The following is a 13,995-nucleotide window of genomic DNA, read 5'->3' as shown; positions in this document are numbered from 1 at the left end:
AAGGCTTGTCTTACAAAAGGAACATGGAGAAATTAGTGAGAATTTACTCACACAGTTTTATAATGAAGGCCTGCCTTATGAAAGGAATATGCTGAAAATAGATTTGATGAGCCTTGTAAGCAGTGTCTGGAGGAAGTATGATCAGTACAAAATCAATGAATTAGCAAGATTAAGTAAAAACAATATTGAAGCCTCCTTGGCTCGGGCGGCAGCACGTCTGCCTCTCACCACTGGGTTCCGTGGTTCAAATCCTGGTCACTCCATGTGAGATTTGTGCTGGACAAAGCAGAGGCGGGATAGGTTTTTCTCCAGGTACTCTGGTTTTCCCTGTCATCTTCCATTCCAGCAACACACTCCATATCATTTCATCTGTCAGTCATTAATCATTGCCCTAGAGGAGTGCGATAGACCTAGGCAGCCGGCAAAATTCCTATCCTCGCCGCAAGAAGGGGCTTCATTCATTCCATCCCTGACCCGGTCAATGACTGGAAAATAGCTTGTAGGTTTTCATTTCAAGTAAAAACAATTGTTCTTCATTTGCCACCTATTCACTGCAGACTAAACATTACCCGAGCTTACACAAGCTCAAGTTAACTCTCTTGGTGCCAGGCGGTAGTGCGAGCATCCGCCCTTTAAATTGCCAGAGCCGATCTGGTCGGCCGTTAACAATCCAGTCGGAAGTTGCCTGAGCCGATTACATCGGCCGGCTTAAAATTCTGTGATATACGTAATTTTGAGGCAACCTATAGTGAAGTGCATACTTTTGTTACAACCTGTAGTAAAGGGGCTACACGTTATTGTGTGCCTGGCCTTGCTTTGGCAGTTCTAAGAGGGTGTTATACCTTTCACAAGAGTCGTTTCCTGTGTTTACAAATACCGCTAACCGGTCAGTAAGAGATTGCTCCTTGCAGTGAGTGGATTTGTGACAGGAAAATGGCATGTTATTCACGTGATAATTTTTCAGCGGGTATTGATGACAATAAATTAATGCAGTATTTAGAACAGTGCAAAATTAACGCTGATGATTTATCGGATAGCGATAGGGAATTTAGTTCAGAGAGTAGCGATGAAATTATACCGGACACGTCCGCGGAATCACCGCAGCTAAAGAAGAGACGTTGAATTGTGTCTAACAGCACTAAAGCGACTCTGAATATGGTGGTAGATGAAACTAGTGATAACGAATATGATGATGATGATGATGATGATGATGATGATGTCTCTGGAGAACATTTTGTGGAAATTTGTCCCAATGAACCCAACAACATTCCTCAACCTCCTGTCTCCTTCAAGGAAGTTCTTGGACCTAAACATGCCCTACCGTCTGATTCTCCGCCCATGTCACACTTCAGTTTACTTTTCACTTACTCTCTGCTAAACCTTACAGTCACATATAGTCCTCTATTATTACCTAAATTCCGGTCTCCGCGGGCCAAGTGTAGCGTACCTGCCTCTCACCCGGAGGTCATGGGTTCAATTCCCGCCCAGGTCAAGAATTTTCGCCTGGTCCTGAGGGTTGGTTCAAGGTTCACTCAATCTAAGTGACCCTAAGTGATTGCAATTGAGGAGATATCTGAGGGTGAGAGGACCCCGGTCTGGAAAACCAAGAATAATTACTGAGAGGATCCGTCTCATTGACCATGAATCACCTCGTAAACTGCAGGTACCGAACTGAGCAGCGGTCGCTTAGTAGGTCAAAACAAATCACTGCTTTAGTGCCATACATTTCTTAATTTTGTAAATTCTGTTGTATTGTAAAATTATTTTTCTAATATATACTACAACCGAAAACGAGAAACTATTTTTTCTGAAAACAAAAACTATAATATCAACTACTATTTTTTACTTATTTAATAATTCAGAATTATTTTAATACTGTGTTGTCCGCACGTAGAAAATTTGTTGTCAGTATTTGCCAAACATCGATACATACACGCGAATTTTATCGGTGAGTAAAATAGTCTTGTTTTTACTAGTGACATATGTTTGAATTTTTATTTTTTACGTTTTTATTTTTCTCGTTCAAATTAGCTATTCTATAGAATTGTATTTAGAAATACATTATACATAATTATGTATATTCTTTTGTATCGTAAATCATTTTTTCAAAGTAGATATTGAGAGAGAAAGTGCAAAAATATTTTTCTCTTCCTAAAGATAAACGTTATCGACAACTATAAATCAACAATAAAACGTCTTTGAATCTTTAAATCTCTCCAAACCAGTTTCTTATTCTACGTAGTCGATATTTAGAAAATTTCATGCTGGTATTTGCTACACACCGGTAAATATACGCGAATTTTAAAATACATGTATTTCCACAGAAAACGGCCTGGCACTTTACAGTAGTAGAGTGGAGGTGGAGCTCTGGCCTCTTCCAGCTGATGGGGAGCGGCCGACCAGATCGGCTCTTGGCTCCAAGAGGGTTAAACAATACAATACAATACAATACAATCAACACCACCACTTTCAAAGCAAAGGATAATAACGTTATTTGTTTTCATGTCCCTCTAACTACTTATTGGGTTTTCGGGGCAAAAAAAGATATGGCTTTCAAGGAGTGTGTGTTAAAACTTAGGTGAACTGTGTAAAACACACGAAAGAAACTGAAGTGGACTTATGTAAACCAGATTAAACCAGCAAAACTTTGAATATTTTATCATCCATCTTGGCAGACTGCCAGGATTTGATGCAAGGAATCAATGCAACAAGCAATGATGATGATGATGATGATGATGATGATATATATATATATGAGACACTGCAACTCTCTATGACTTTTGCACTATGCGACATTTTATTAACTGGAAATACAGTAGAAGTCCGCTAGAGCGAGTGCGCCACAGAACGAGAACCCCTTTATAATGACAGTTTTTCTGTCGTAATCTATGATCTTCATATCCGTATTGACGAACTACACAATTAGAAATAGGAAAAGACTTCCACTTTATCAATACTTATTATGCTACAGTACCGGTTTCGACCCCGTACATAGGGTCATCTTCAGCTGAACAATACATTCACATATAGATCATGAAGCTATGATTGAGATTACATTGTCTGGGGAATGCCATATGATAAATATCTGGTCACGTCCAAACGGGGCATGTCAAAACGGGGACTGGAGTGTATGTCACTTTGTGTGACAATGCAATTATATGTCTACAATGGTATGCTTTAGGTCTTAAAATTAGTTTATAAAACACTATCTCCACTTAAAATTAACTTATAAGTATATAAGACAAGAACAATATATGTAGGAACACTTCATGCACATGAACGTTCGTGTCTTCTGTGTTATTCAGTTCAATCAGTTGACTTCTGTGTTCAAGTCTTATTTACATAGTTGTACACTTGGTTGATGTTTTTGGAGCTTGAATGATATGATTTACTTGTAAAATTATCACATTATATGAAAAAGGTTTTGTCCTCATATATATACATAGAATAAAACAATTTCCAAGTTTAAAAGAGTGCCAGGTGTATAGATACAATTAGGATAAAATATGTATATTCAGCTCTGCTGTGTGTTGCATCTTATTGTTTTATGTTAAAATTGAATCATGTTGTCCTGTGTCATTTGTAAAATTTGAGTGGCATTGGATTCAAAGTGGTGGCTCCTTTTCCATCTGTTGCTGTGCAGTGATGTTAAAATTATCTGCAGAAGATAAGATTGAGCTGGGAGTGATATTTTATGTTGGAGGAATGTCTAAGGATTGTGTGTGCTAATTTGAATATGTACTTACTGTTATTGGTGTGGTTGAGTTGCGTTTGATATGCGAGCTCATTGGTGTACTGCTTCGTGTTTGTCTTGGGCTCACTACGTATTCTCAGCCAATAAAACAATATGGAATTCAATAGATTTTTGTAATAGAACAAAAGTATTAAAGATTGAACAACACCACATTCTCGCATCATTCGACATAATAAACATGTACCCTAACATTCCCACAAAACGAACAATAGAAATCATTGAATCCAATCTAAAATGTCACACCAATCTAAGCACTTTAGAAATAGAAGATTTCATTAAATTACTTGTTACTAATGGTAAAATCAACTACTTTAAATTCCATGATATTATTTACCAGCAACAAGGCTTACCGATGGGATCTCCCGCCTCTGGTATACTCGCCGAAATTTACATAGACCATTTAGAGCACACATCAATTTGTAAAATAGACAATTTGTTTTTTTTGGTGTAGATTTGTTGATGACATTTTCGTCGTCATCGATAACAGGTCCACAAATGAAACCAATGTATTAGACAAACTCAACACAATAGACCCCCCACATAAAATTTACCACAGAAACCGAAAACAAACGCACTTTGAACTATTTGGAAATAACTATAACCAGACATGAAGATCACTTTTCTTACAAAAGATTTAGAAAACCCACGCACACCTCAAACACAATTAAAATAGATTCCGTTCACCCCAACACACACAAAAGAGCAGCTTACTACAGCATGATACACAGAGCATTTAATATACCATTAACAAAAGAAGATTTAAATAAAGAATTACAACCAATTTATGACACAGCTAAAAACAACGGTTACAAGAAAGAAATGGTTAACAAAATCATTCACAAAATAAAATCCCAATCCAAAACCAAATTAACAAAAATAGACCAACCCAAGAAAGATTACGCATTATTCACCTTCAATAATGTACACATATACCCCGTAACTAATGTTTTTAAAAAACATAACTTAAGAATAGCACTTAAAACTACACACAACAGTACCGATATCATACACAACGTCAGGACAATCAACAGCAACAATAAATACAACCACTCAGGGGTATACCGTATAAAATGCAATAACTGTGAGACAAGCTACGTCGGACGCACCGGTAGGAACTTTCTAACCCGATATAATGAACACATAAACGCTGTAAAACACGAATCATTTTTCCTCACTAGGCCAACATATCGAAGACTAAACACAGTTTCACGAACATCGAGAACGACATGTAAATCCTGAACATAAACCCCAAGGGGTCCTTGCTCAACATAACAGAAGAATTTTACATTTCTTTAGATCAGTATACCAATCCAAATTTCAACGTAAATGAAATTACAGAAAAAACTAACATCATCTTCGATACAGTCATTCCTGCCCTAAAAAGAAGTTCCCTTAAGATAATCAATAAGCAAAACATGACACGCGACAGAGAAACATCAAATGACACACCTAGCTCAACCCCTACCCCCACAACAGCAACTCTCCCTACCCCTCCTTCCCTTCCCCTCACAGCAGCTAGTATGAGACCAAGACGAATACGAAGCAGTACACAACGAGCTCACATATCAAACGCAACTCAACCACACCAAAAAGTAAATATTCAAATTAGTGCACACAATCCTTAGACATTCCTCCAACATAAAATATCACTCACAGTCAATCTCATCTTCCACAGATAATCATAACATCACTGCACATCTATAGATGGGAAAGGAGCCACCACTTTGAATCCAATGCCACTCAAATTTTATGAATGTCACAGGGCAACATGATTCAATTTTAACATAAAACAACAAGATGCAACACACAGCAGAGCTGAATATACATATTTTATTCTAATTGTATCCATACACCTGGCACTCTTTTTAAACTTGGAAAGTGTTTTATTCTATGTATATATATGAAGACAAAATCTTTTACATATAATGTGATAATTTTACAAGTAAATCATATCATTCAAGCTCCAAAAACATCAACCAAGTATACAACTATGTAAATAAGACTTAAACACAGAAGTCAACTGATTGAACTGAATAACACGCAAAACACGAACATTCACGTGCATGAAGTGTTCCTACATATATTGATTTTGTCCTATATACTTATAAGTTAATTTTAAGTGGAGATAGTGTTTTATAAACCAATTTTAAGACCTAAGGCATACCATCGTAGACATATAATTGCATTGTCACACATAGCGACATACACGCCAGTTCCTGTTTTGACATGCCTCATCTGGACGTGACTAAATATTTGTTATCATATGGCATTCCCCAGACAATGTAATCTCAATCATAGCTTCATGATCTAAATGTGAATGTAATGTTCAACTAAAGATGACTATGTAGGGGGTCGAAACCGGTACTGTAGCATCATTTTTTTTTTTTTGCTAGGGGCTTTATGTTGCACCGACACAGATAGGTCTTATGGCGACGATGGGAGGAAAGGCCTAGGAGTTGGGAGGAAGCGGCCGTGGCCTTAATTAAGGTACAGCCCCAGCATTTGCCTGGTGTGAAAATGGGAAACCACGGAAAATCATTTTCAGGGCTGCCGATAGTGGGATTCGAACCTACTATCTCCCGGATGCAAGCTCACAGCCGCGCGCCTCTACGCGCACGGCCAACTCGCCCAGTGCTACTGTAGCATAACAAGTGCAATAAATATGTATTGATAAGAAGGAAGTCCTTTCCTATTTCTGATTGTGAGTTTTTTCTGTCCCTTGAAAATTCCTATATTGAACTCTGTATTATTCTCTGGTTACAGCGAAAGCCCTATCACTGATGCATCTGTTATTAAGAGCGATTAAGCGTGTGCGTTTTTTTTCCGTTACCGATATTTATGCATACCAGCGATTATATTGCACGGGATCGATCACCTTCGGTGTCATTTCCTCACTACATCCACTAACGAGCTCTTTCGTCGACATTTGAAGGTTATGTATGAGTTGATTAGTAATACCCATTGACTCTGTTCTGTAATGAAAAACTGAAATGAAAGAGGACATTTTCGTAATAAATACATAAATAATGTGGCTGATGGCAGTTAACTAGTTAGATATAAATGCTGAAGTAAACGATCACTTAATTTTAATGCTATATACTTAAACTAAGTAAGACTGGGATACATCTCAACTAAGTAAGACTGGGATACATCTCAAGATATGGCAGAGTGCATCACTGATTTCAGAGGACAGTTCATATTTTCTCGTATCTAGCTGTATTTGAAATATAGTTGAAATATGTTTTCATGATACTTATACAGTTAGGTTAGGCATCACTGTTTGAATAAGAAAACTGAATCATTTGTCACTGAAGCCTCTGGAGCGATACAGGTACTATAATTTTTTCAGAAGGAAATTAAACACACTCTTCACATCGTATCGGATATAGAAAAATAACAAACGAATAAGCCTTAATGTGGATATCATCTGCGAAAATGCAAGTTTTGAAGAAATTGATTGCAGTTGCATACAGATTTTTATGTGTATGGGGTTTTTCCAGACATTTACGAAAAATCAAATGTAATGACAACTGCATGCCATAGAAATTAGTGTTTTCTTATGATCTATATTAAACTTGGCTACTGACAATGCTGAAGGTTCCACAAAGGAGGAAACAAAAAGCCAAACGAACATACATACACAAAAAGTTATTCAAATTACCGTACCATGGAGATAAAAGAAGGTCTTCGGATCAAATTCTTGGTTCTCCATATGATCCTGTTTCTCCCAGACTTCTTGTAGTTGCTGTTTGCTACCAGGATGATGAAGCTATGAGTGAAATACGTGTTATTAAAAGTATGAAACTGTAAGTAGTATTAACATTTAAAATTAAAACACACACACACACACACACACACACACACACTCTCTCTCTCTCTCTCTCTCTCTCTCTCTCTCTCTATGTATATATGTAATCTATCACTTACAGGTTCATGTTTCTTGTGTTTATTCTCCTGTTCTTTCAGCTCTTCCTCCAACTTCTTTCTATTTTCTTCATCAGCAGTTTTAAGTTTTTGCTGTTTCTCATACTCCTTCAGCATTTCATATTCTTTGAATTCTTGCCTACGTTTCTTGTCTGCTTCAGCAAGATCTGCTGTTGTCTACAAAAAGAGAGAGAGAGTTCCAGCAAAGAAAGGTCCAAAACAACAGTACATTCATATTGGAAATTTCAAAAAATATATGCCCTGTATAACCTACCACTTCTGCACATTTACGAAGTACTACTGTATTAAGGTTATCACCAAGCAACATGAAAGAAGTGCTAAAACAGTAATTCACTAAAAACAAGAAACTGTGAAGAACAATTATAGTTTCTGACCAACATAATTAAATAGAGACAGAGTCGGAAACACCGATTTGGTCGATAGTCTAGTTTATTTACTGCCATTTTGGAAAAATAAGTGAGATGACGTGTTGGAGCGTCATAGTCATATAGTTCATGTTTTTTTTTTTTTTTTTTTTTTTTTTTTGCACAACACAGACCACCACAGCCCACTGACTATTTCAAACAGGCTCATCCTTTATTAAAAGTGTGACTGGGAGGCAAATACTAGGAAATTAACAGAAGAAACAGAGTTTTCACATGAGAAAGGAGACTTTTTAACGGTCACTAATGGCATATGGAACTGAGAAGTTTGGTCTCTGGTATGTGACATTTATCCAAGTAGGGCTGTAAATATTAAAGAACATGTTATTTATTATACTGCAGGTGTTAAAAATATCACCCCGCTAAACAATGAAAGCACAACTCTTATGACTATTTTTAGAAAAATATTTGCAAGCCTACAAACTCTTACATGTAAGGCACTTTACCACTTTGTAACACAGTCATAAAATCAATCTTTCAAGGCAAATATTTTATTTACCTCTTAACTAAATTTAATGAGAATTTCTTTTACAATTTTTTTACTTTGCACCGACAAAGATAGGCCTTATGGCGACAATGGGATAGGAACGCAATAGGAGTGGGAAGGAAGCAACCGTGGCCTTAAGGTACAGCGTGGTGTGAAATAGGGAAACCCAGAGAAATAATTTAATGTTAACAGTCTCAACGCCCTTTAAATGTTTAAAGATACCAGAGTGTTGGAAAGTTTTCCATGTCAAGAAATTGTTCTTAAATGTGCAGGAAGCCAACGGTGGGGAGATGAATTAAAATAATCTCAAATGCAATATGCATAATTTGGGAATAAATTCATTATCTGGAGAACATAAAGTCACTGACTAAGCAACTGCACCACTCAGGTTAACTAACTGAGAAAAATAAAAATGTCATTTACCTTGGCAATAAGTTTCCTTAAATCCTCAATTTCAAATGTATGAGGGTTTGAATGATCTATATGTTCAGGAGCAATTTTCAAGTGCTCAGTATCAATACCATTTTTCAATTCATATTCTTTGCTAGCCAAATGACGAAGTCTCTCCAACTCCTGACGTTTCAATTCATCAAGTTTTGTCCGAATATTATGATTGACATAGTCCAACTCTTGGGCAATTTTTCCAGTCTGGAAAGCAAAATAAAAACATTTATATACAATAAGTATGAAACCCACATCATTTAATGGATACAAAAATTTTCATACCATTCCAAAATTTACATTTTAAATTCAGCAACAATAAAAAAATTACACCTGAAAATACAATTATAGTGGTGTTATACAAATTAGTCGAGTAGATAATCCTGTTTTTGACACTCCTAACACTAACCAATCTGACATTTGCAGTAATGCCCAGTTAGAAAGGCTCTTCATGCTCGCAGTGAAGCATAATTTGGAACTCCTAGCACTTGAAATGAAGCACAATTTGGAATATCATTGGTGCTCAGACAGATCAATGACAATAAAAGCAGGTCAGTGAGCAGCTGATATAGAGAATAGGTCTACAAAAGGACCAGAGAAATCCCCATATTTTTATCTGCAGTAGTTTTCATGTTACAGCATATTAAATCAAAAGATAACTGACAACGAAGATAAGATCCCATTAACATGTGGTATGTTTCTTCAGTCAACATTACAAGATCTCTAAATACGGCACGAGTTGGACATTGTATATACTTCCTCACCTCTCGCTTCAGACTCAATGATATAGATAACAGAGTGCTGGCATTTCAACTCCCGTCTATTTCTACATCTGAGTAAGAAGACTTTTTGCAAGGCTGCTGTTATAGGAATAATATAATTTTCATTAAAATATTGTGCATTCATATGTAACAATATCTTGTGTCATGTGAGAGTGTGTTTATTGTAAACATGTCATTACGTAAACCAAGTACAAGCACTGGTAACACGGGTAGAAGAGAGAAAGCAATGTTACGAAGCCAGCCTCTGAACATAATATTCTGTGTGTACAATTTCTTTAAGGAATGCTCTGGCGAAGAATACAGAGTAAAACTTTACTTTACCAGGAGTCAGATTCTGACTGCTAAAGCGTGCATTATAAATAAATCCACTGTGTCCCATATGTCACGAAGCCAAGATATCTAACTTGTCACATACTCCAACATTTTCAACACCCATTAAACAGACTAATTATCCAAAAAAGAATCGCAATTTAGACTACTTCGATAAAGAGATTGTTCACAGGACTGTCTTTGAATTGTATGATAGGGGAGAATTTCCACCTGCTCATAAAATATCTACAACTCAGGCGATTAGAATATCTTACAATGGTTCCACCTCCTCCACATTAAGAATAGTGAAAGGGATGGGATTTCAGTAAAGGAAGATTAATGACAGTCAGATATTTTTAATGGAGAGGTGACATAGTTGCAGCTAGCAGGATTCTAAAAATAATGGCAGTTTAAAAGTACCTGTGGGAAAGGGTGGTTGACTTCTTAATAAGCCATGTAGGTTCTGCGAGGATAGGCTTCGTCCACAGGGCCAAGTGGGTATTCAGGTCGAAATCAAAGTCTTCCACCACCATAAGGCATGACAGCAAATATGTGCAAAGACTGGTTCTTAAACTGATTTATTAATTGGAAGAAGGAACCATAGTAATATTAGACAATGCAATTTATTAACTCAATAAAATTCCAAATTCCTCCAGTGGAAGACCTAAGAAACAAAACCGACAAAATCAAGAAACTCGCAGACAAACAAACCAGACTGCAAATCAGAATCAACAAACAGACAATAGGAAGGGTGATTTCTGATGAAGAAAGAAGGATAAGATCAGAGAGAATGAAAAAGTACTGGGTTGACAGGAAACTGAAAAATTCTTTGTATAAAGTTGGCTAGAGTGGTCCAATGAACGCCATAAAATGTAAATAAATAAATAAAAAGGTAATATTCAAAACTGGGTAACAATGAACGGCATAGATTCTTTTCACCAATAAAACCTAAATGTAACTTTAAAGCTTTTCAGTCTGTAGAAAAAACTAATTATAATACACATAACACTATAACATACCTGTAAAAAATACAGTGTTAAACAAAGAATGACATGTTTCGTTCTAAAAGAACTTCATCAGATTCTATAAATCACTATAAATCATGCGTATACAGGATATCTCATATAAACCCAGACCAAACGCATGGTGTGTGTACTGTGGGTTACGGCAGCTGCAATATGGGAGGGGCATGCGTAGTTCTTGAACTTGCAAGCAGCCTGCAAGTGTTTGACCTGGCAAGCATCAGTCACCAGTCAATCTCAGCTGTTAACATGGTGAGACAGTTATTACTGCAACACTGTATTTTAGTATGTGAAAGTTCTGGTTTCATCTTAATGGTCGTGAAAACAGTCTAACTCTCCTAATTGGTGTGCAGAAAATTCTAATGGTGTTTATGAAGTCCCTCATTATGATAGGAAGATTGGTGTTTGGTGTGCTATTAGTGCAAGACGAATAATTGGGCCTATTTTTTCCAAGACTAGAGTAAATGCAGAGAGGTACCAAGATGACATTTTGACTCCATTCTTCCACCAGTTAACGGAAGAAGAAAAATCGCTTGGGTGGTTTCAGCAAGATTCTGCCCCCGTTCATACAACAGAAGATTCCCCTCTCACAATCTCTGAAGTGTTTGCAGACAGTGTGATCAGTGCTGGTCTATTTCCCCCTTGTTCTCCACATCTAAGTATGTGACTTTTACCTGTGGGGTAAACTGAAAGAAAAAGTGTATCGAACAAATCCTCACATATTGGAGGAACTGAAAGAAAATATTATGAATGAAAACGGAAATATTACAGTGGCAGAACTCAATCGCGTCAGCCAGAACGTAGTTACCACATACAATGACTGTATAACCTAGGAAGGATGACACTTCCAGCATCTTTTATAAGTTAAGATTCCATACAAGATTCTGTACACGCTCAACACAGGGTGGCTGCATGCAATAAATGCAGCTGAGGCAGCTGCCGTAGCGCTGAGTACAAATACCATGCGTTCAGTCTTTGTTTATACGAGACATGCTATGTATGAAAAATATAGACTATTTACGTTGTGTAAAGTTGTCAATGGTTGAGAGTTGGTGATAATTTGAACAGGTAATAACAAATAATGATTGTAGTAGTATTCAACCATCACCTTATTGATTTATAGAAATGTTTCTGTACTTAAACATGCTGCTAATGAATAGGCTATTACCTTCAACAACTGCTTTTCAGACTGTGGTAGTGAGTTTGCCGAGTAGCTAAGCAGAGGGGCGAGTGGAAAATTTCTGTGGGTAATGAACTCTGTTCCATGGAGAGCGGAGGGGAATTAGGGGAGTGTTTTGGGCCATGTTTCTGTCCACTGGAAAGGGGAAGGTTATGTTGCTTCTTCATGTCATAATTTATTTTTATGTATTAGGGAGTAAATCGAAGTTAATGACTTTGGTTAAATAAAGTATGGAAAGTATCTTGTAAGACATTAATTTTAGTGATAAATAATGACCTAAAACAAGAGTCAAGTTGTGAAAGACATTGCGGAAATTCAGAGAATTTACAGCAGATGAGAATATCCTTACCCACGTTCCAGGCTTTTAACCCTTAGCCCCACACTTCTTTCTGTACACGCTTGCCTCTCCAGCTTCATTTTAAAATCCGCTAACAGAGGGATAAGTGACTGCACAAACATATAGGCAGGATATTTTTAAAAATTAAATAAAACTAATATCCTCGCCACTGACCCAGTCGAATGACTGGAAACAGGGTGTGGATTTTCAATTCAAATAAAACAAATACAAAATAAATATAATACAAGTATAATACAATGCTCACGTACAATATTCAGCATTTTTAACACTGAAATTATCGGTCACATTTTCATTGGCAATTGTGCTTTGTGTGCAACTTCTCCAAACACTCGCCAGGATGTAAACCAGGCTCTCTTGTACATGCATTACAGAAAAACTATCTCGCGTCTTTTCTTCACTTCTCGGTCACTGAAAACTGCAGCCTTTGTCGATGGCAATAAATGAAGTGTGTACGACCATTTAGGTGTCTAGCGGGTGTTCCTGAAGTTTGAGTTTTAAAATTTGTAGATGTGATGGTGTTTAAAGGTCAACATGTAAAACTAAGTTATTCGGCTTTATGTGGAATAATTGTTTTGTATGTGGAAGGCATATTTTGGGTAATCATCAAAAAAATATGTCATCTTAGCTAGGCCATAATGTATTTGTTTACATTTGTTCACACTGCTGCCAATTGCTGAGGTATTTGAGTGCCATATCAACTTCAATATAGACTATACTCAAGCTGCTACTAACTGAATGAGTGTTATTTATTCTGTATATATCAATAGTGACTCTTATACATAAAGCCTTAGACAACCTAACATTACAGTTCGATTGTAGCATTTCCAACAGAGTTTTGTAAAGGGGTGCAAGTGATCCTTTAACTATGAAAATGTGTGTGTGTGATGTGTGCATGAAGGCTGTGAGACGTGATGTGTGACTGCAAAAATATAGTCTTGTGACTGCAATAATTGGTTTCATAGTAATTGTCGAGGCTGAAAGAAGGTGGTATTAGGTCTATCCATTCATCAGATAGTAAATGGCAGTGAGGAAAGTGTTTAAAAAAAAGCATACAAGTTTAAATTCAGAAAATCCTCCATCTTCTGGCATAATTATGGAAATTTCTATGAATGAGATGTATAAACTTTTGCTATCTATTGACAATTAACTCAAGACGATTAAGAAATCAAAACTGCCGAGGATGAGCTGGGTAAGTCAGTGAATCTAGCTCTTGGAAAAACTTTATGAAAGTGCAAATTTATTAAAGACTCAGGGTGAAAGTGCAAAAGCTTGTCTCCAAACAACTGAGGACTTAA

At 36.8% G+C, this 13,995-nt stretch overlaps 1 protein-coding gene across 3 annotated transcripts in view; it reads right to left on the bottom strand.

Moving 5' to 3' along the window:
• The window catches only part of NUCB1 (Nucleobindin 1), a 234,851-nt gene that overhangs the window by 160,317 nt on the left and 60,539 nt on the right, over positions 1 to 13,995 (bottom strand). For all 3 annotated transcript variants that reach the window (XM_068226126.1, XM_067140470.2, XM_067140471.2), the window contains exons 4-6: positions 9,032 to 9,256; positions 7,682 to 7,855; positions 7,421 to 7,523 (exon numbers count right to left, since the gene is read on the bottom strand). In XM_068226126.1, coding sequence (XP_068082227.1) covers positions 7,421 to 7,523; positions 7,682 to 7,855; positions 9,032 to 9,256 — 502 coding nt within the window. The remainder of the gene's footprint in view (positions 1 to 7,420; positions 7,524 to 7,681; positions 7,856 to 9,031; positions 9,257 to 13,995) is intronic.

The sequence above is a fragment of the Anabrus simplex genome, chromosome 2, assembly GCF_040414725.1.
Source record: "Anabrus simplex isolate iqAnaSimp1 chromosome 2, ASM4041472v1, whole genome shotgun sequence".
Classification (NCBI taxonomy): Eukaryota; Metazoa; Arthropoda; class Insecta; order Orthoptera; family Tettigoniidae; genus Anabrus; species Anabrus simplex.
Note: the sequence above shows the minus strand (reverse complement) of the source record. Positions and strands in the feature narration are given on the sequence as shown.